At 39.2% G+C, this 23671-nt stretch overlaps 1 protein-coding gene across 1 annotated transcript; it reads left to right on the top strand.

Moving 5' to 3' along the window:
* Window positions 1-19653: 19653 nt before the first annotated feature.
* Window positions 19654-22693, top strand: LOC133535653 (arginine and glutamate-rich protein 1-B-like). Its single transcript, XM_061875610.1, has 8 exons — window positions 19654-19861; window positions 19940-20059; window positions 20280-21033; window positions 21113-21285; window positions 21398-21462; window positions 21610-21704; window positions 21838-22000; window positions 22510-22693. The coding sequence occupies exons 3-7, from the start codon at window positions 20697-20699 to the stop codon at window positions 21990-21992; spliced, it is 825 nt and encodes a 274-aa protein (XP_061731594.1). The 5' UTR covers window positions 19654-19861; window positions 19940-20059; window positions 20280-20696; the 3' UTR covers window positions 21993-22000; window positions 22510-22693.
* The last annotated feature ends 978 nt before the right edge of the window (window positions 22694-23671 follow it).

The following is a 23671-nucleotide window of genomic DNA, read 5'->3' on the forward strand; positions in this document are numbered from 1 at the left end:
CTGCCGTCGACTCCCCTGAGACATTGGCGTCAAGACACCCGTGGACACACCTCTGACTATCAGGTACTATTAAACTCACTAAAACACTAGCAACACAATAGAAAGATATGGGATTTCCCAGAATTATCCTAGTAAACGTGTCTAAAAACATCCGAATCCGTCTCAATATAATCGTGTTTTTTTTTAGTTTGTTTTTCTAGTCCGTCGCTATCAATATCCTCAAACACAAATCTTTCATCCTCGCTCAAATTAATGGGGAAATTGTCGTTTTCTCAATTCGAATAGCACTTTTTGTTGGAGGCTCCCATTAAAATCAATGTGAATATGTGAGGAGCCATCAACAGGTGACATCATCGTCTGCGACTTCCGGTAAAGGCAGGGCTTTTCTGTTAGCACCGAAAGTTGCGAACTTTATCGTGGATGTTCTCTTCTAAATCCTTTCAGCAAAAATATGGCAATATCGCGAAATGATCAAGTACGACACATAGAATGGACCTGCTATCCCCGTTTAAATAAGAAAATCTCATTTCAGTAGGCCTTTAAAGTACCATTGATAGTCACACACACACACTCGGTGCCTGGAATTATTATCTGCATTTGACCCTTCCCCACAAGGGAGCAGTGAGCAGCAGCGGTGGCCGCACCCGAGGATCATTTGGTGATTTAACCCCCAATTCCAACCCTTGATGCTGAGTGCCAAGCAGGTAGGTAATGGGTCCCATTTTTATAGTCTTTGGTATGACTCGGTCGGGGTTTGAACTCACGACCTACTGATTTCAGGGCGGACAGTCCAACCACAAGGCCACTAAACAGGTAAAGATTAACGTTTTCATGAACGCTTATTTGGGCTTGTTGCACAACTTGATGCACTAACACATGCACATGCACACGTGCACGCTCACCGCCGATACAGAGGCTGAAGCGACACAGTTCGTCACAGAAGGTGTCCGGGCTCTCCGGCTCCCTGGCTGCTCTCCCTCCTCCTTCTTCTCTCCTCTTCTTCCTCGGCGACATCCTCTTCACCATCTTCATCACTCGCTCCACTTTGTCCATCCTGACTGAGGCCCGAGTGAGCAAGTGCCCGAGTGGGGAAGTTCTACTCTCCTTCTGGAAGAACTTTAGAGGCTCATATCTTAATGGCTTCCCAGCACAGTTGCTCTCTTCGTCTTCCAAATCAAACCCTCATCTTCCTCTCCCAGCTCCTACCAGTTTCCTTCTCCCGTCTCTTCTTCAGAGCTGGCAAAGCCCAATGAGCAGAGAGACAAGTGCGGCCAGACATCGGCAGAGCTTGGGGGTTGCTGAAGGGAGCGGCTTCGCCTCTTCTTCCCCCTCCTCTCTCTGTCTCTCTCCCTCTCTCGCTCCGTGGCCCCCACCTCAGCAGCATCGCCCCCGCATCTAACATCCCAAACTCTCAGCCTCCACAAAGGAACTATGCAGTGTTCCTCAGGAGAGCCTTGACAATACCTCGATTCCCAACATGGGACTGCTGGCACAAAAAGACCTACACTCTGTCGTTACGATATCAGATTATAGCCAACAACAATTTTTTTAATTGAATCGAATTTAAATATTTTTTTCACACCTGCACAGTACAACTAAATACAGTTTTTAAATGTTTTACATGTTGGCAAAGATATTTATGCAAGGCTTGAAAAGGGGTTGGATAAAGCAGATGCTTATAATAGCCCAACCCCTCTCACTCATTCCACATTTAACATAAACAATATAATACAAGAACAATACTCTATAAACAAAACGAGAAAAACTCCTGTACACTAACAATACTATGAGACGAGACAAAACACACACACGCACACACACACACGGGCCGAAACACTCTCTGACCATACATCTCTCTCCCATCGCTCTGTGCTGAGGGCATCACTCTCTTTCTTCCTCGTACTTCTTCAGTACTTCTTTTTTAAACAGTGTTTTAAATTGATCAGGCTAGAACACGTTTTTAACTTGTCCCCTAAGTCCTTTTTTCAGTGATGTTCCCCCTGTGAATTTTTTTTTTTAATTCAAGTACCCCCTAATCAGAGCAAAGCATTTTTGGTTAAAAAAAAAGAGATAAAGAAGTAAAATACAGCACTATGTCCTTAGTTTCTGATTTAATAAATTGTATAACAGTGAAAGATATTGCTCATTTGTAGTGGTCTTTCTTGAACGATTTGGGAAAAAATATATAAAAATAACTAAAAACTTGTTGAAAAATAAAACAAGTGATTCAATTGTAAATAAACATTTCTACACATAGAAGTAATCATCATCTTAAAGTGCCCTCTTTGGGGATTTTAATAGAGATCCACCTGGATTCATGAACTTAATTCTAAACATTTCTTCACAAAAAAATAAATCTTTAACATCAATATTTCTGGAACATGTCCACAAAAAAATCTTGCTGTACACACAATATTGCATTGTTGCATTTCTTTTCACAGTTTATGAACATACATTCATATTTTGTTGAAGTATTATTCAATAAATATATTTATAAACGATTTTTGAATTGTTGCTATTTTTAGAATATTTAAAAAAGATCTCACGTACTCGTTGGTATACCTTCAAGTACCCCCAGGGGTACGCGTACCCCCATTTGAGAACCACTGCCCTAAGTTGTTCCGCAGACTGACTCCACGCACTGAAATTCACATTGATTTTAAAGTTGTTTTAAATTTAGGCAAACATAATTTGTTGTTTCCTCTTAAACCGTAACTATGGTGATCATCTCTATTATGGAATAAGGTCTGTATATTGGATGGTAGAGTGTTTTGGGATGCCCTGAACATAATTTGAGCAGTTTTAAAGTTGATCACATCGTTCAGTTTAAGTTGCTTTAAGTCCATAAATAGTGGATTTGATTGATGTCTGAAATGAACATTGGAAACAATCCTGATGGCCTTTTTTTGCAGAGTGACTAAAGGCTGTAGATGTGATTTATAACAATTTCCGCAGACTTCAACACAATAGTTTAAATATGACATAATAAATGAATGATACAATAACAGCGGAGCATTGGTGTTCAATAAATGACATGATCTCCTCATCATTCCAACACATTTAGCAACTTTTGTCCTCAGATAACTTATATGAGACTTCCATGAGATATCTATTACCACTCCTAAGAAAGAATTTTTTTGAACATATTCTATTGGTGTATCATCAATAACAATCCTGATCGGTACATTACTTTTTTACATGACTTCTCAATTTTTTTAACCTCACAAGTGGAAGAAGTGAAGTGAATTACATTTATATAGCGCTTTTCTCTAGTGACTCAAAGCGCTTTACATAGTGAATCCCAATATCTAAGTTACATTTAAACCAGTGTGGGTGGCACTGGGAGCAGGTGGGTAAAGTGTCTTGCCCAAGGACGGCAGTGACGAGGATGGCGGAAGCGGGAATGGAACCTGGAACTCTCAAGTTGCTGCCACGGCCACTCTACCAACCAAGCTATACCGCCCGAATAAAGTGCAGGGAGAGTCGGCAGGAACACAATCAAAGTCTTCTTTAGAGCTAAAGCTAATAAGCCTGATTCATAGCAAATGTCATTCTCAACCACCATGCCGCGAGAAATTAAATTGGTCTAAATCAGGGGTGTCAAACTCATTTTACATCATGGGTCACATGGAGAAAAATCTTATACTTAGACCTTCTTTTTATTGTCATTCAAATTTAAACTTTAAAGTACAGATAAGAACAAAACTTTGTTGCATTAGCTCATTGTAGTGCAGGGTAAAATAGCAATGGTGCAGATATAAATACATGGATTAATGTACAGATAAATATATTGCACTTTTGCATATACTTTAACATTTATGGATGTAAGTTATATTGTCTTTATATTCCAGCAAGTTAATCCATTTTTGGGGGGAATTGAGGGGATTATTATGAAACATTCAAGAGTCTTACGGCCTGGAGGAAGAAGCTTTTACAGAACTTGGAGGCTCTGCTACGGAGGCTGCAGAACCTCTTTCTTGAGTCCAATCCTTTGTGGGGGTGGGAGCAGTCTCTGCAGATTTTCTGAGCCCTGGTCAGGCAGTGGCTTTTTGCAATCTCCTGGATAGGAGGAAGAGGAGTCCTGATGATATTTTGATGTGGGGGAGGGGAGGTAGAGAGTAGCGGGGGTGTATATTCTAGTGTCCCGGAAGAGTTAGTGCTGCCAAGGATGGCAGCACTAACGGTTGGAATAAACACATGCTGAGAAATAGCTCCGTGCCTGCCTACTTTATGGGTTATAGATAAACGTATGGATAACGGAGACATATATAATACTCTCCTTTTTGTTGTGTGTGCAGTTGCGCACTGAGGTCCAAAAGTAGTAGATGTTATAACGTGACGCTGTTTATAAGGAGGAAAAGTGGACGTGACGAAAGGCTGTCCTCATTCAGGTATGGCTGGAAATCGGTAGAAATTCAGGAGAATGGTTGTCTCGGGATTTTTTTGGGAGAGACACTGAAATTTGGGAGTCTCCCGGAAAATTCGGGCGGGTTGGCAAGTATGCAGGCGCAAACTGGCAGCCACGCTTACGTCAGTCTACCCCAGGGCAGCTGTGGCTACTGATGTAGCTTACCACCACCAGGTGGGAATGAATGTTGAGTCCCACTTCTCTGTGAGCGCTTTGAGTGTTTAGAAAAGCGCAATATAAATCTAAGTTATTATTATTATTACGTACTAAGGCCTTCTAGCTGGCCTCACGTTAAACGTGACATTTATGCATCCTGTGATTGGATACTCATCGGGACCGTTAGCGGAAGAATTTGAGAACACAGAGTTGAGAGACAGTTTCGATAGCCAATCAGATCACAAGTTGTTGACAGTAGCCTATCTAAGTAGCCTGATGTTAACGTGACTGTGATTGGATACTCACTTGTCATTCCAAAGTGAGAATCCATTCACAAGTTTGAATGTAAATGTGAATGTTGTCTGTCTATCTGTGTTTGCCCTGCGATGATGTGGCGACTTGTCCAGTGTGTACCCCGCCTTCCGCCCCAATGCAGCTGAGATAGGCTCCAGCACCCCCTGCAACCCCGTAAGGGACAAGCGGTAGAAAATGGATGGATGAATGGATGGAAGTTTCAATTTAGCAGGAAGCCGAAAGTTTTGTGCCGTAGCAAGACCAGGATAGCAGAGAATTAGAACAAAACATTGATTAGGTGGCAGATATACAGTATATTTGCAAGACCATTTTCAAGAAGGATATTTAAAGAGAAACTACATCTTGTGAGACGACGGCGGCCAACACGGAAGCCAGCTCAGCTGTTCTAGCAATGAAATGGGGAAATGCTTGCCATTTGAAATAAACATTTTTTTTCACTTTTAATGTTTTTACAATTTTAATTTTGACAGTTAAAAAAAAGATACGTTTTAATTGGTGATGTGTTTCAATTGATTTTTAATTGCGCCAGAAAATAGCCCATTTTGTGCTTCAATACAAAAGTAGGGCGTAAATGTGGTCCTGTATAGCAGTGGTTCTCAACCTTTTTTCAGTGATGTACCCCCTGTGAACATTTTTTAAATTCAAGTACCATCTAATCAGAGCAAAGCATTTCTGGTTGAAAAAAAAAAGAGATAAAGAAGTAAAATACAGCACTATGTCATCATTTTCTGATTTATTAAATTGTATAACAGTGCAAAATATTGCTGATTTGTAGTGGTCTTTCTTGAACTATTTGGAAAAAAATGTATAAAAAAAATTAAAAACTTGTTGGAAAAATAAACAAGTGATTTAATCATAAATAAAGATTTCTACACATAAAAGGAATCATCATCTTAAAGTGCCCTCTTTGGGGATTGTAATAGAGATCCATTTGGATTCATGAACTTAATTCTAAACATTTCTTCACAAAAAAAGAAATCTTTAACATCAATATTTATGGAACATGTCCACAAAAAATCAAGCTGTCAACACTGAATATTGCATTGTTGCATTTCTTTTCATAGTTTATGAACTTAAATTGATATTTTGTTGAAGTATTGTTCAATAATTATATGTATAAAGGATTTTTGGACCCCGACTTAAGCAAGTTGAAAAACTTATTCGGGTGTTACCATTTAGTGGTCAATTGTACGGAATATGTACTGTACTGTGCAATCTACTAATAAAAGTATCAATCAATCAATTTGAACTGTTGCTTTTTTTAGAATTAAAAAACAACTCTCACGTACTCCTTGGCATCCCTTCAAGTACCCGCTTGGGTACGCGTACCCCCATTTGAGAACCACTGCTGTATAGTATTTCTCCAGTAATGGTCATGTGGTGACATAAATTTGGGTATTTTGAGAGGTAATCCTTGAAGTTGGCGATCATTGAAGGCTTAGGTGGGAGATGCACGGCCTGCCACTGACTTCTTTAAAAAATATTGCAGTGTAAAACAGCAAATTTGTCAACAAGTATAAAATAATTACTGTTGCATATTACTTACACATACAAAGTTCCAAGGCAAAAGCGTATAAGAAAGTATCCAGTGACAAATGTGCAGTGTTGGGCAGTTGCTCGCTACATGTAGAGAAGTTATTTTGCTTAACTATATTTCCCAGTAATTTTGGAACGAGTAGCGATTTCCATAGCTTAGCTATTTTTTGACCCATGATCCGACTGTCCATTCCTGCTGCTGTAGTCTCAGTGGAAACATGTCTTACTGACTTCGAGTGTTTTGAGCCACTGGCTTTCCCTGACTTAGCAAAACTAGTTCAACAGATAAAACCTTCAGTATGTCCACTGGACCTTATCCCATGTCGGCTAGTTGAAAATGTTTTAACTCTATTGGGCCTTATATAGTCCATCTCGTAAAGTATTCCTTGAGGTGTGAATGTTTTCCCAACCTCCTTGAAACATGCTTGATCCAGTCCATGATGATTGATTGGTGGATGTATTAGAAAATCCAACATGATTGGTTGGTTTACTATGATGAGTCACGATTGGTTAAGATTAGGGCAACACATTACGGGCTGGCCAATCACAGGTGAGATAGTGCAGGTCATCGAACTAGGAAGGGAAATCATAACAGATGCGCAAATCTCAAATGGCGACGAAGAGAGAGGAGGAAAAATCTCAAGCGGGTGATTAAAAAAAAGAAAGAAACCTAGTGGAAGATGGCAGAGGGATTCTCTCCCCTAGATATCTAATTTAGTGATGAAGACGACGTCCAGGAAACCAACAATGTGTCTGCCTGGCCAGATCTGGACACATTAATTTAACAGTGCCCAATACATTCATTTTAACTTTGTAATCCCAAATTAAACTGCGCTGACATGGAAGACGTGGAACTTACATTTAAGAACACATATTAAGGTGGGTGGAGTTCAAAGATTTACTGCACAAAACTATTATCAGCTATTCCCAAACAAGACACAAGTCATTGGTTCTATGTCACGATAAAGATAGATGGGGTTTGAACTCACGACCTACCTGAGATCGGTATGTCGTGAGTTCAAACCCCGGCCGTGTTATACCAAAGACTATAACAATGGGACCCGTTAACCCCCCCCCTGCTTGGCACTCAGCATTAAGGGTTGGAATTTGGGGTTGAATCGCCAAAAATGATTCCGGGCGCGGCAAGGCTGCTGCCCACTGCTCCCCTCACCTCCCAGGGGGTGATCAAGGGTGATGGGTCAAATGCAGAGAATAATTTCGCCACATCTAGTATGTGTGTGACAATCATTGGTACTTTAACTTTACCTTTTTTATTATTTAAAATGAATAACATTGTCAGGTTTGGCCAAAGAAAAGGCACACTAAAATAAAAACATACAGTGGGGTGTGGGGACCCCCAGAGGGAGGTGTAGGATGTCCCATGCTAAATGACAGTTAATAGTAAAGGACCCTTATTGGGATCATTTAGTTCCATACGTACACTTTCAGTTATTTTAACAATATTACCCGTATAAGAACTTCAAATGTAGTGCTGGGGAGGAATTTCATTTTGTTTGAGTCTGTTCCACAGTCAGGAAGATATGTTTGATTTAAATATGGTCAAGTTTATTTATTTCTGTTCATGTAAAGATAGAGTTTGTTAAAAGGGGAAGTGCACTCTCCCTCTGCTTCAGACTGTTAGGCTGTAACGGCTGCTGCCTGGAGCTTGTATGTTAGCCATTAGGGGTGTGGGAAAAAATCGATTTGAATACAAATCGAATCGTTTACGTTGTGCGATTCAGAATCGATTCTCATTTTTAAAAAATCTTTTTTTTTGTTTTTTTTTCATCAATCTAACAAACCACTACACAACAATACCATAACAATACAATCCAATTCCAAAACCAAACCTGACCCAGCAACACTCAGAACTGCAATAAACAGAGCAATTGAGAGGAGACATACACGACACAGAACGTGACGAAAAGTAATGAAATAAAAATGAATATTATCAACAACAGTATCAATATTAATTATAATTTCAGCATAGCAGTGATTAAAAATCCCTTATGGACATTATCATTAGACATTTATAAAAATAATACAAAAGAACAATAGTGTCACAGTGGCTTACACTTGCATCACATCTCATAAGCTTGACAACACACTGTGTCCAATGTTTTCACAAAGATAAAATAAGTCATATTTTTGGTTCGTTTAATAATTAAAACAAATTTACATTATTCCAATCAGTTGATAAAACATGGTGCTTTACAATTATAAAAGCTTTTTTTTAAAAAAAATCTACTACTCTGCTTGCATGTCAGCAGACTGGGGTAGATCCTGCTGAAATCCTATGTGTTGAATGAATACAGAATGGTTTTGAATCGGAAAAATATCGTTTTTGAATCGGAAAAATATCGTTTTTGAATCGAGAATCGAATCGAATCGAAAAAATCGATATATTATCGAATCGTGACCCCAAGAATCGATATTGAATCGAATCGTGGGACACCCAAAGTTTCACAGCCCTATTAGCCATGCTTGTCTACTACCCTCCCACTTGCTCTGATGTCTTTAAAAAAAAATAAACATCCATGTAGGGCAGCACGATTAACTAACATCAACATTTTAATTTGTGCAATCACGTAACTGCAAGAGGCAGAGTTTTTTTTTTTTTCTGCCATTCCCGGCATTTGAATAACAGATGTGTTGGCCAATCAGAATTGTTGAGCCTCCCGTTTCTTCGTTTCAAACAGGGAGAGACTTTGCAGCGCTCTCAGCACCTGAGCGTGTTTATTTAATGGTAGAAATAATTGAACGCAGTGATCCCTTTCTTCTGTCATTCACAGCATTTGTCTCTGTGGGCGGGCACTAGTACAGGGTGCCAGCTTTACTTACACACAGGATGCAGAGGAACACAGTCTCCCTACTCGCAAAGCGCTGCAAAGTACTGTCAATTACGAACTTTTACGCTACTTTTTTCCTATACTTTGACCCTGCGGCTTGAAGAACGGTGCGACGAAATTGTGTATTTGTATTCGCTAACAACCATACGTTTTTTGTTCAATAGTTTTTATTAAACCCATGGAATGGTGTGTTATTGCATCTGATAATGCACCATATTTTGGACAAATTTGTTAACTGTAGGTGTTGCGTCCAACCTTATTTTGTCAACTGAAAAAAATGCACTGTAAGGTATTCAATACTAATTCAAGTAAAAATGTTGCTTTCAGAAATAAGACCATTTCCCTTTTTTGTTTATTTATTTAGGATTTCAAAGTTGTTTACCTTCCAATTACATTTCAATGGTAAACAATTGTACAATGGCGAAAAATAAAAGTTGATATCCTTTTAAATGATTACCTGCATCATTATTATATATTATTTAGGTCCCATCATAAAACTAACTTGTATACTCTAACATTAAATAGACCCCCCTTTTAGACAAGTTGATCTGCCGTCTCTTTTCTGCTTTGCCCCCTTCTCCTGTGTGTAAAGGTTATTAGGTGACCATAAATGCGGGCCCCCTCCAAGGTTTCTCTTTGAATCCCATTGGGTTGAGTTTTTTTCTTGCCCTGATGTGGGATCTGAGCCGAGAATGTCGTTGTGGCTTGTGCAGCCCTTTGAGACACTTGTGATTAAGGGCTTTATCAATAAACTTTGATTGATGTGAGTGTGAATGTCGTCTGTCTATCTGTGTTGGCCCTGCGATGAGGTGGCCCCCAAATGCAGCTGAGATAGGATCCAGTACCCCCCGCGACACCAAAAGGGACAAGCAGTAGAAAATGGATGGATGGATGATTGATTATGATTACATTACATTATTGACACAGTTATGAGGTGGCGACTTGTCCAGGGTGCACCCGCCTTCCGCCCGATTGTAGCTGAGATAGGCGCCAGCGCCCCCCGCGACCCCAAAAGGGAATAAGCGGTAGAAATGGATGGAAATTAACACTGTGATGAGGTGGCGACTCGTCCAGTGTGTACACCGCCTTCCGCCCGAATGAAGCTGAGAGAGGCTCCAGCACCCCCCGCAACCCCAAAAGGGACAAGCGGTAGAAAATGGATGGATGGATGGATACATTATAAACACTGCATAGTTTTTATCAATTATGTCTTCACTTTAAGGATATGATGTAAACAAAGACTATGTTTATACTGCAGGCCAAAGTGGCCCAATTTTATTTTATTTTTTTCTGATTTTTCCAGTTGGAAAAAATGTGATTGTTATCAATGTGGCCTCAACGTCACTTGCATACATACACACTTCAATAAATTGAAATATAGAACGTTGGCCCGGGAGGAAGTCACTACTACTGCAAAATTAAAAAAAGTTACAAAACCTTAAAAAATAGTGCTTTTTTAATGTTAATGTAAATGAAATGAATATAATATATGAATGTATGTATATAGTGTAATGTATATTTTGGAGGGTTCTAATCTTTTTATAACTGTTAAGTAGAGGAGACCCGGATATCACCGTGCATCTACAAGAGCTTTATTTTTCAACTTACATTTGAAAAATGTGCCACAGCGTCAATTACGGTCCTTCAACAATCACTAATTCTTCGGAATCAAAATATATATTTATATATTACACATAGCTTAATTTTTGCACACTATTGACAAGTGATGAATCGAAAATGTGGTCGTCTTAAATAAGACTTTTCTCACCGAAACAGGATGTTTTGATGAAATATCCACTTCTGCAGGCAACTGCGTCTTTCCTGGCGCACACGAGTGACGTAGCTCGCCCACAGCTGACAAAAAAAGTCACATTCAGGTCGCATTCCCTTTAGACTGAAGTCACATTAGTAAAGAGCAGATTCCAATCGTATTCAGGACTACCTCCTGATGTGATGTAAATCTGATGCAAAATGATCAGATTTGAAGCACTTTGGAGCTTCAAATCTGAAGGCCGACAAGAAGGCAAAATAATGAAAAATAATTTCACCCCTTACACCCACCAATCATTTCCGTCTTTTCTTGAGCTACTTCCTGTACAATGTTCTATGAATGATTTGTATTATATACATCATTATATTAAATTTTCTACTAAAAATGATGAATAATCGCTGTGTCTTCCTGCCTTGCCTCGTTGTTTTGTCTCACTTTCCCTTATGGTTCAAGGTATGTTTTATTTCATCCATCCATTAATTTTCTACCACTTGTCCCTCTTAGGGTCGCGGTAGCCTATTCCATCTGCACTCGGGAGGACTGCAATAAGGTTACCTCATCACAGTATGAGGGGCCGTTAGGGACATTATTCAGAATTACCTTTTACACTTTGTTAACAAACAACTTGGCTTTAAAAAAAAAAACAATAACTTGTCTGAAAAGGGGTGGGCATTATTGGTGACCGGAACCAGAATGCAACCTCTCTCATACACACTGGTAAGATGCTCTTATACAAACTGGTAAAAGGCTCTCATACACTTAACTGAAATCCTTGCACACATACTATTGAAATTGTTGTCTCTCACACGCAGGTGGTGTGTGTGTGTGAGTGAGAGAAAAATATTTTAGTTGTTCATGTAAGAGCATTTTAGTTGTTTATGTGAGCATTTCAGTAGTGTGTATAAGTGTTTCAGTAGTGTATGTGAGAGCATTTCAGTAGTGTATATGAGTATTTCAGTAGTGTATGTGAGAGCTTTTCAGTAGTGAATGTGAGCATTTCAGTTGTGTATGTGAGAGCTTTTCAGTTGTGTATGTGAGAGCATTTCAGTAGTTTGTTTAAGAGTGTTTCAGTAGTGTATGTGAGAGAATTTCAGTAGTTTGTTTAAGAGTGTTTCAGTAGTGTGTGTGAGAGGAAAACACTTCAGTTGTTCATGTGAGAGCATTTCAGTCGTGTGTATAAGAGTGTTTAAATAGTGTGTATAAGAGTGTTTCAGTAGTGTGTGTGAGAGAAAAACATTTCAGTTGCTTATATGAGAGCTAGGGCTGCAACAACTAATCGATTAAAATCGATTATAAAAATAGTTGGCGAATAATTTAGTCGATTCGTTGGATGTATGCAGTGGGCATGCGCTGAGGCTCTTTTTTTTTTTTCCCCCTTTCGTTCTTTCCTAAACCTTTATTTAGGAGCTGCAACATTTACAAAAATCAGAGAAACAATAATCAAAATAAGTACAAAAAAGTACAAAACAGCGCCAGGGCGACGGCAGTAAGTTAGCCAATGATGTGTCAGGTGCAGCTCACGTGACAAAGCCGTATTCTTTGTCTGGAAACATTCGAAAAATGGCAGAGGAAAGCAGGAGCAATAGTGTAAGTGCAATGGAGAAAGTGTGGGAGTTCTTCACCCTAAACACTGCAAAGAAGACCGTTTCCTGCCAAACGTGCAGCATCGACATCGCGTGGAACGGAAGTACGACATCGCTTCGGGAGCACCTTAAGAGGAAGCATGTTGGATCAATGGATGAAGAAAAAAACTCACGGTACGTAACTTTTTAAGTCCATTGTCCGAGTACATTGATCCGTTGTGTCCGTCTTTGTGTGTTTTTAATATGTTGTTAACGAGGAGATTATTTTAAGGCAATAAACGGACAGAAATATCTCAGGTTGGTTTCATAATGGATCAATGTAGCCGGACCTGATAAAGCTATATAATATTTGAGTGACGCTTTAGTAATATAAACGTTATGAAGGTGCTGGAATATTTCATGCTATTATTCACAGGCAGCCTAAAATGAATCCTTTATTATTCACAACAGAAACGTGTACACTATCTGATTCAGTTCTGATCTGATGAGTTACATTTCTGTGTTATTATTGTTGTATGCTGCATCCCCAATGTCCATTTATTTCATTTAGCTTTTTTTTTTAATGTGGTGGTGTAAATAGATAGATAGATAGATAGACAGATAGACAGATAGACGGATAGATAGATGGATAGATAGATAGATAGATAGATTCCCTCAGGGAGTTCCCTCAGGAACATTTAAATTCCAGCAGCAGTGTACACAATTGAGATCGAATTTAAAAAGTAAATAACGGGGGTTTAAATGGAAAAAAATAAAAATAAAATATTACAATGACAATAAAAATAAAAAAGCAACATAAAAATAAAAATATAACAGTAAAAATAACAATATAACAAGAAAAACTAGGCAGCAGTGACCATGATATGAAAAAATGTGCCTTTTACATCAGAAATTATTAAATAAATCAACTAAGTATGTATTGAGTTACATGTAAATGTTGCTACTGCTCATGATATGGTTTCTCTCATTTCAAAAATTAACAAGCCAGAATTAGAGACTTGGTACAAAGTAAGGTGTGCACACCACAGCAAGCGGCTGCATTGACTGATAGGGTCCTAAAGATGTTGGTAACTGACATGAGGCCACTATCAATGGTGGAGGATGACGGTTTCAGAAAAATGATTTACAGTACATCCTCAACCCTGGTTACACTCTTCCCTTGAGGACCCATTTTACCAAACTGATGGAGAGGAAGTATGAGCAAGCTCTGTAAACTGACATTAAAGCCATCCAGAGCAAAATTGTTCTGACCACTGATGTGTGGACAAGTGTAGCCACCTTGGCAATACATGCCACTACATTGGAGACGAATGGAACATGAAGCCAATCTGCCATACGACCACGCCACTAGAGGAAAGACATTCAGCATCCAACATTGCAGAATGCTTGGAATAGGAAGTAGGCAGGTTTGAAATACCCCAAGCAAAAATATTGCTATTGTGCATGACAATGGTGCACTTTATAAAAAAACAAAAACATTTTTTCAACACTTGCACTGGAAACATATTGTTATGTTTGGCAAGTCGAAAGGACATGGTGCTAGTATGCGTTTTATTTAAATAAAGTATTGGAAAGGATAGAAATGTAGTTTGTCTTTTTTATCCGATTATTAATCGATTAATTGAAGTTTTAATCGACATATTAATCGATTATCAAATTAATCGTTAGTTGCAGCCCTAATGAAAGCATTTCAGTAGTGTATGTAAGAGGTAATTCTGAATATTGTCCCTAACGGCCCCTCATATCACAGGGCCAACACAGATAGACGGACAACATTCACGCTCACAATCACACACAATTGCCAATTTATTGTTGCCAATAAACATATCCCCAAGTCTTTGGAAGTGGGAGGAACCCACACAGTCACAGGGAGAACATGCAAACTCCACAGCCTGGGGATGGAACCCAGGACCTTTTTATTGTGAGGCACACACACCAACCCCTGACCACCGTGCTGCCTGTGCTTTATTTCTTTTTTTTGTCGTCTTTTTGTCATTGACAATGTTTACCACCTCGTCGCATCAGCACTTATTGATGTTGTCGCTTTGCATTAACGTTTTTCGTTGCACATGTGAGCCAAACAAACTAATGGCAAATAGTTGTCAATCGTTCGTCTCAAAGTTGAAAACACACACTCGCATACGCCCACAAATATGCTCAAAAGGATAATTCCTTGATGCACGAGGGAGGTCAGAAGTTAGTGTTTGAGCGAGCACCACTTGTACTCTACTTGAACCTATCATGAAAGGTTCCATTAAGGTGTGAATCAGTGAGTGCAGTTGAATTTGAAGAGGATGAAATGTTGCACACACACCCCCACAAAAACATCTTACAGCACTTTTGATATTATACACTTGTTTTATCGACCTACATATGTAAAAAGTCACAGGGCATTGATCATCTCAATATCAGCTATTTGTTAGGTTCCATAGTTTGTTATTTTTCGTCGGGAAAAAAACGGGATAGCAAAGCAAGTTTGTTTGCATGAACAAATCTTGCATGACCTCTACCTCAATCTAAATTTATCATCTTCGTGGCAGTGCACTGTATTAAACTTCATATTGAAATGAAGCATGGCTTAGTTTGAGTCAAACATTCAATAAAAAAAACTGAGTCAGAGGACTGACAAGAGGCTTCCTGTTTGCTTTGAACAAGAGCGATAGTCTCCCTCCTTGCCTGTCCATCAGACACTACCGTGTCTTTCCTTTGCGTTTGTTTTCCTGTCACGTTAATGTGTGAGCTTAGTCACTATGACGCACAGGATAAAGCTGAGCGTGTGACAGACGACAAAACACATCTGCACCGGAAAGTCAAACATCTTCAATGGATGGACTGATAGGAAGTATTATAGGATAGACCAGACCTGGGCAAATTAAGGTCCGGGGGCCACATACGACCCAGTTAAGCTTTTCAATCTGGCCCGCCGGACATTCCCAAATAATTTTTTTTAGATCTTTAAGATGGAAAGTGTAGCTGCCATTATGATGTACAGTGATGTTTCCTAATGAACTTATAAAAGTATTTCAATGGTTGGAATTTGCGCTTTTGAATGATATACCAGTTACCATGGTAATCTAATTTGCTACTATCCCAGTGGGCACCTTGACATCAATTTGACGTCAAAACTCAGTCAATATTTGACTCGGCATTGATAAACATTACTGCAGCCAATTTTCCCAAGTCGGTGTTTGAAGATGTACATTGGATGGCAATTAGCAAATTAACCCGCGAGTATATAATGTGTTTTTGGTGTGGTGGTTGATATGGTGGAGGTTCATTTGACATCAATTTGACGTCGGACCATCAATGTCAAATTGACGTCATATTGATGCCAAATTGACATCCATGGCTTCTTAGGTTTTCATAACTCTCCGCCAATAAAACGAGCTTATTAGGCTTAAATTTACTTTTGCATTGTAGGATTATTGTTTTTCTGGAGTTTGTATGCGTCAGTGGCGCATTTTGGCATTGCAAATTGATTTCGGCCGCCTGCATGTCAAGCTGTCAGCAGGCCGCCACGCTGCCATCAAGGGGTGGTTTGCAATTGCCGATGCGCGCGCAGAATGGCAGGCCACATATAGTACCTGCTACATTAAGTTAAAGTACCAATGATTGTCACACACACACTAGGTGTGGTGAAATTTGTACTCTGCATTTGACCCATCACCTTAATTGTTCACCCCCTGGGAGGTTAGGGGAGCAGTGAGCAGCAGCGAACGGGAATCATTTTTGGTGATTTAACCCCCAATTCCAACCCTTGATGCTGAGTGCCAAGCGGGGAAGAACGTAACCCGTTAACTGCTGCCAATCAAATGTTGAATAAGATACTCTATAGGGTTCATATGTTTATAAATCTGACTGATGAAGTCAGTGCCTCACCAGCCATGAACCTCACTGCACGTCACTGATATATATATATATATATATATATATATATATATATATATATTAGGGGTGGGCAAATTAATGCGTTAATTACGAGTTAACTCATCAATCTATTAACGCCGACAATTATTTTATCGCACATTTGCGTATGTTGTTTACATGCTTTTATTTTGTTAACACCTTTTCTTAACAAGATGGCGTCGCCCGGATGGGCTTCGGCGTCGAGGGGCTCTTGGTAAAGATGGAACATTTGGCAAAAATACCGGACAATTCTGCAAATTTCATGGCTGGCTTACAGCGTGATCACTCCGGGATCACTTACGACCGCCAGACAATTCTGAATATGGATAGATCGGGCCGTTTTGGACTGAATGACGCGTGCTTGCTAGTCCGGCTAGCTAGCATGGGAATACTTTGCCGGCTACATCCAGTGGCCTGTGAAGCAGCGGAGTATATGTGTTGTCTGTCTATTTATGAATAATGCAGACGAGGCGTGTTGGCTGAGTTCTTAACGGTTGCTTTCAGAGCGTGCATATCACAACATACAAGATGCCGTCATGGCAACACAACCATCAGGAGATGATTGAGGGAACCCCTCATGAAACAGTTCTGTAGAGATGAAGTAGTCTTGTGATTTTTCCCACACCTACATATATATATATATATATGTAGTGTGAGTATATATATATATATATATATATATATAGATATAGATCTAGATATATGAATGTATAAATATACTTGAGAATAATATGTATGCATGTATATATTGGTGGCATCAGAGGCTCCATGTATTACCTGAAGAAAGATTTGACTTCTGACCTTTCCACATTATTCATCTCATCTTTACTCCTGGAGTTCAGCTCATTGAGGATGTCAGCTCCATTTTTTTGTATTTTAATTATCTCCAATTATTCATAAACAGGGTAAAAACAAACCATCATTATCATTACTGCTTCATTTGTTTCACTCTCTACTAATTAAAACTATTCCAGCATGAAAACATTCAGGATGTTCATATACAAACAGTATTACACATCCCCAAACGTACCTCTTTATTATGGTTTTAATATAATGTATTATTACATTTAATATTCCCATGTTAATGGAAAGGTTTATTTCCACTCAGGGATTAAAAAAGTATTTCTGATTCTGATAATTACATCACTCTCATAAAACCTTTAAAGCTGAATATGTTTTTTTTTACCATAGCTCAGCTTCACAATTTTGGAATATTGACTGCTGATATTAATATTATTCTATTGTTTAGAATATTACACTTTACTCTTTTTCTTTGCTCAAATGAACAGGATGAAAGTGTCTTTAATCGTCACTACAGAATGTAAATATATATAATTATGTATACAATAATTACCCATTCTTCACCTTCATTACCATTTGATTTAACTCTCATCTTATTTTATCCGGAGAGAACTTGACCATAAAAAGATGGCTGCACATCAATAAACTGTCACTAAATTTCAGTAAAACTCAATATATCATATTTGGAGATTGCAAAAATGTAAAACACAAATTATGATGGATAATATTGAAATGAAAGAAATAAAGGTAATTACATTTTTAGGAGTTAATATAGATGTTGAAGTAAGCTGGACACTACATGTAAGTCATATAAAGAAAACATTAAAAAAATGGAGTGCAATACTTAATTGAATAAAATACATACACTCAAAAAATGATTCAGGCCCTTCTTAGATGTGACACATTTAAGTATTGTTGAATCTATTCAAAATATCTAGTTTTAAAATATACACATATATAATTAATCAGTGAAACTTGAAACTTCTCATAATTGATCCTATTGGATTGATTTGATGTTGATCAACGCAAAATTAAATGAGTTCAGAACTTGGAGCCGCCCTTTGCGCATGTGCATATCATCTTCGCGGGCATAACTCATTAGCATATCGTCTTCGGCGGGAGTAGACTGCAAGAGGAACCGAGAACGAAGGTTGGAGCTCGGTCTTCTTTGGTAAGTAAACGTATTCATTTATTTTTATAGCTGTAGCACTGTAACTGTACCGCTAGTGTATTCATGCTATATATTCCACAATTTGGGCAATGTTTGTGGGGGTGAACTTTACTTTTAAAGTCCGACTTTGCATGCATGCTAGCTTAAACTTCCACCATGGCCACTAGCTTAATAGTCCACACATGAACGAACTTTCCCTCCCTTATAATATTACATAAGTCAGGCCAGGATGAACGCGAGGAGCAGCACGTGAGCGGGGAAGATTATTAACGCGACAGTCGGAGATTAATGTCTGCCCGTGTAGTTAATTGACTTTATTCAATGTGTGTGCTTCCACTGGGTCCCAGGCTGCGCTGCGTGTCAGCTCCGGTAGTCTGTAGACTGTCTGTATGTGTGTTTGAACAAGTGTTTACAAGTATTATATAGTGTTTTATACCTCATTCAGAGTATTATCTCGCGCTATCGCGAGTGAATATATTAAATTATCGCGGGAATTCGTTTGTCTCGGCACTCCAGCAGACCGGTGTGCTCTCGTTGATGCGGAGGGAGACCGCAGCTGGTGGTTGAGGACAGTCGAAGGTGCGAGTCATTGCTCAACTGCCTGCTGATTCACCGCAAGTCTGCACGTATTTTTAATGGCAAATGTGAAAATTCTGCGATTTTGAATAAAAATAATCCAAAACTGGTGAAGTTAAATGTAAAATAACTTTATAGTATAATCACTGGATACAGACAACAATTTAAAAAATATGATTTCTCTTTACATTTTTTTTCTTTCAATTCCATTTTTTCTACCCTGACTGCACGTCACTGATATATATATATCAATCATCAATCAATCAATGTTTACTTATATAGCCCTAAATCTCTTATTTTTTCCCCCGTAATAATATTGAAATATTTAAAAATGTATTGAAATAACAGTAGCGTAAGGAAAGACAAAAGCCCCAAAAGAAACAAAATAAATATTACACACATATTATTTTTTTGTTTGATGCTAATATTTTTTTGAATATATTTTAGAATGTGGGGTGAATTTATATATATATATATATATATATATATATATACACACATAAGCATGCAGTGTATGATTGCCTTGTGCAATATTATTAGTAGTAGTAGTATCATTAGTGTTGTCGCTTTTTCCAGGTTAAATGTGTACCAAGACAGTGCGGCTATGGACCCGTGCGGTCTGGCTGGAGAAAAAAATGGAGCAAGAAAGTGTCATCCCCAACTGCTGGATAAAGGGCAACAATGTGCTCTGGCCCAATATGGTGAACGCCACCAAGGCCCTCAATGATATGAGGGAGCCTACAGTAACATGGAGGAAATTTCCTCTCGTCAAAGTTAAAATCAGCTCGAGTAAGTTTGCTCACACAGTATACAAGTATTGAATAAATGTTACAATAAGGATAATGATGTTTTTTTTTTTTGCTGCAGCGAACAGGGAAGAGTGTGAGCAATATGACATCACAACAACAGCAGAGCTCTCTGAATTTGAGGATGGGCCTGAGGAAAAGAGGAAGTCGAAAAAGAAGACATACCCAGATTTTATCACAAGTATGTGACGCATAGTTATGTACTATTTATGTGTATGATAATGTGGTTTCTAGTATGGAGTCGCTGGACTGCCAGACTCATATAAACTGATCTTATTGGGCTTACCAAATAGTTCAATTACTAATTACAGCCTCTCCAAGAAGTGCCACATTTTGGTGACCCCATGCGACAGGTCCTAAACGTTGCCAAGTAATATGGTTTTGTTTTTGTCTGGATGCAGATGACCAATGTGATGAAGGTGATGATTCTGCAGGACCAGGACTCACAGCGTTGGTTTCCGACCACTGTAGCCGCAGCCGCAGTAAATAATATTGTTATGTTTAATATTCATCATTATTATCCAAAATTGTATGACATTGACAAGATGTTCATTTTTACAACTAAATTGACAGTATATTTCTATCATTTCTCTTTTAGGTGCTTCGCTACCACTGGAACCAGTGTTTGAGACCAGCTCCTACAGAAGGGGGTCCTCTTCCAGGCACAGGTCAAAGTCAAGGTCCTTGTCAATGTCTACATCAGTGTCCACATCCAGGTCCTTGTCATTGTCCACGTCAAGGTCCAGATCCAGGTCAATATCAAGGCCAGTCTTCACATCCACGCCTAAGCGAGGGCCCAAGCACCGATCAAGGTCTATATGTACAGATCCGGTTCGAAGGACCGATCGAGGAGCAAGCACAAGAGGGCAGGATCAACATCCAGAGATAGATCGAGGAGCAAGCACAAGAGGGCAAGATCAACATCCAGAGATAAATCCAGAGATAGATCAACATCCAGAGATAGATTGAGGAGCAAGCACAAGAGGGCAAGATCAACATCCAGAGATAAATCCAGAGATAGATCAACATCCAGAGATAGATCGAGGAGCAAGTACAAGAGGGCAAGATCAACATCCAGAGATACATCGAGGAAAAAGCACCAGTACACCATATCAACCAAAGATGATGATCAAAAATTCCCTATGGACGAAGGAAGTGAGTATTAAATTCATGTGTGTCATTGATACACCTCTGGAAGAGGTGTGTTAAATTATTAATCTTGTACAACTTTCAGAGTTCCAGAAGCGTGTTTTCTTCCTCCTCATGGACATGCGAGCAACAATATCGGACCTTGGGAAAAAGTATGAACCAGTCGACTCCCAGTTCCATGTTGAAATGATCAACAGGAGGAAGGGACTCGCACAGCTGGAACGAAAGCTTGCAGATGGTGACTATCGGAAACTACTGGTGAGTGTATCCTATGTGAACCTTGCATTATTACAACTAATTATAATTGTATTCAATTTTCCCAGCAGGCCATCAGTATCCATTCAATTGGTTCCTTTGTTTATATTTTCAGACGTCTCGTTTGCGCAAGATTGGGGGCTCCAGCCTGGAGGACAATGTAAAGAATGTGATGAAAAGGTGAGTGAACAGACAAACACTAATAAATACTATGTATTATTGTCACTGAATAGTATTCATTGATGAATATTAAATAAGCATCTGGTACATCTTATTGTATCTTTTTCCTAATGCTTATACTTGTACACCCCCTGCGAATGCTTACAGAGTCCTCACCAACTGGCTCATGGCTCAACTGAACGTGGACGGGGCACCACCGAAAAAGAAGTTCAAAGTCACACGCCTTTGTAAAGTTATGATAGGTATTTACATGACAATTTCTTTACCATTCTCAGATATTTGGTTTGTTCACCAATTTATTACCTGGCCCAAACAGGATCAGAAGATTTGTGATATGATTTTGAGTGTCTTGACTGACTGTTCTTTCTTGCTCAGGTGCTATTCAACAAGCCAACCAGTCAGCCACTGAGAAGGACATCACTAAATTTATGGGGAACTTCTTGCGATCTGCTCCCGACAGAAATGGCGGTGGAGGGAGGAAGAAGGGTCAGATTGCAATAGAACTGGCGTCTGATTCCGAGGCAGAATAAGAATTATGGTGCGATACTTTGTTAATTTCTACATGCTCCCAAATAATGTGTGTATCCATCCATCCATTTTCTACCGCTTATTCACTTTCGGGGTCGCGGGGGGCGCTGGCGCCTATCTCTGCTACAATCGGGCAGAAGGCGGGGTACACCCTGGACAAGTCGCCACCTCATTGCAGGGCAAACACAGATAGACAGACAACATTCACACTCACATTCACACACTAGGGCCAATTTATTTTAGTGTTGCCAATCAACCTATCCCCAGGTGCATGTTTTTGGAAGTGGGAGGAAGCCGGAGTACCCGGAGGGAACCCACGCTTTCACGGGGAGAACATGCAAACTCCACACAGAAAGATCCCGAGCCTGGATTTGAACCCAGGACTGCCGGACCTTCGTATTGTGAGGCAGACGCACTAACCCCTCTGCCACCGTGAAGCCCCATAATGTGTGTAATTAATTGCAATTATAAATGACCATTGATGCTGTTTATTTAAGACCCAAGTGCTCTTTTTGACAGATTTCATCAGTCCTGCATGACGAAGCGCCGAAGGAAGGAAAGAAGACCAAAAACCAGTGGACGGCCAACAATCCATCACTTTTCTGCCAATTTTGGCTGTATTTTATAAAATAAAATCTTGTCTTGTGCCATGCATACCTGTTTTTGGTGGGTTTATGTAATAACTGAAAGGTCAGAATAGGGTTAAAATCATGATGTCAATTTAATGTCTAACTTTTGGTGTCAATTTGATGTCAAACTTTTGACGTCAATTTGATTTGCAAAATTGACTTATTTTTGACGTCTTTTTGACGTTAATATTTGATGTCAAATTGATGTCAATTCAACGTCAATTGCCCACTGGGTATGGTAATCCACGTCACAGCAGCTCAGATGAGGCACCAAGCAGTGTAGGCAGGAAGCGTTTCCACAGATGCGGAAGGAGATTTTCACAACAATATTTTAAAGCTTAGTGATATATCACACTGTAGGTGGGTTTATTTTGTACCCTTCGCGTTCATATTTTACTAGGGGTGTAACGGTACACAAAAATTTCGGTTTGGCGTAAAGGGGGAATAAGCGGTAGAACATGGATGGATGGATAAATACATATACTCTGCAACGTTATATATAATTCATTGATATAATAATTAATTATAGAGTAATTACTTAAAAACGGTAAGATCAAATATTTAATAAAGGGCATAAATGTATTTAAAAATAGTGGACACGCTGTGTTGTCAAGCTTATGAGATGTGATACAAATGTAAGCCACTAACACTATTATTTATTTTTTAAATGTTTTTATTTTATTTTTTGATAAATGGCTGTAATGATAATGTAAATGAGGGATTACTAATCACTGCCATTTTCAGGCTTGCCACTGACAGTTTGTATGTGTTTTAGTTTCTCGTCTGTGTGTTTAGTATTTCCTGTCCTTAGTTCCTGTCAGCAATTTTATTTTGGTTCAGCTTTCTGTTAGTCTCCCTGAGTGCTTTGTTTCCCCTCAGCTGTGGCTGATTGGCACCTGGCCACACCTGAAATTAGCCAGCTCCTATTTTACCTGCTTAGTTCCTCCAGTCAGGGCTGGATTATAGATTTGTCGATGTCACTTCTTGTCGCTCTTGTGATGTGTTATCGCTCCTGTCGTGTCTTTGCAGCGTAGCGGTAAGCTATATTCGAT

The sequence above is a fragment of the Nerophis ophidion genome, linkage group LG16 (genome assembly GCF_033978795.1).
Source record: "Nerophis ophidion isolate RoL-2023_Sa linkage group LG16, RoL_Noph_v1.0, whole genome shotgun sequence".
Classification (NCBI taxonomy): Eukaryota; Metazoa; Chordata; class Actinopteri; order Syngnathiformes; family Syngnathidae; genus Nerophis; species Nerophis ophidion.

What these genes read in the sequence shown, in the direction of transcription:
- LOC133535653 (XM_061875610.1), top strand. Translation starts at nt 20,697, where the DNA reads ATGTACAGATCCGGTTCGAAGGACCGATCGAGGAGCAAGCACAAGAGG. An exon ending in GTAAAGAATGTGATGAAAAG is followed by an intron (nt 21,463 to 21,609) that starts GTGAGTGAACAG and finishes GAATGCTTACAG; the next exon opens with AGTCCTCACCAACTGGCTCA. An exon ending in CCTTTGTAAAGTTATGATAG is followed by an intron (nt 21,705 to 21,837) that starts GTATTTACATGA and finishes TTTCTTGCTCAG; the next exon opens with GTGCTATTCAACAAGCCAAC.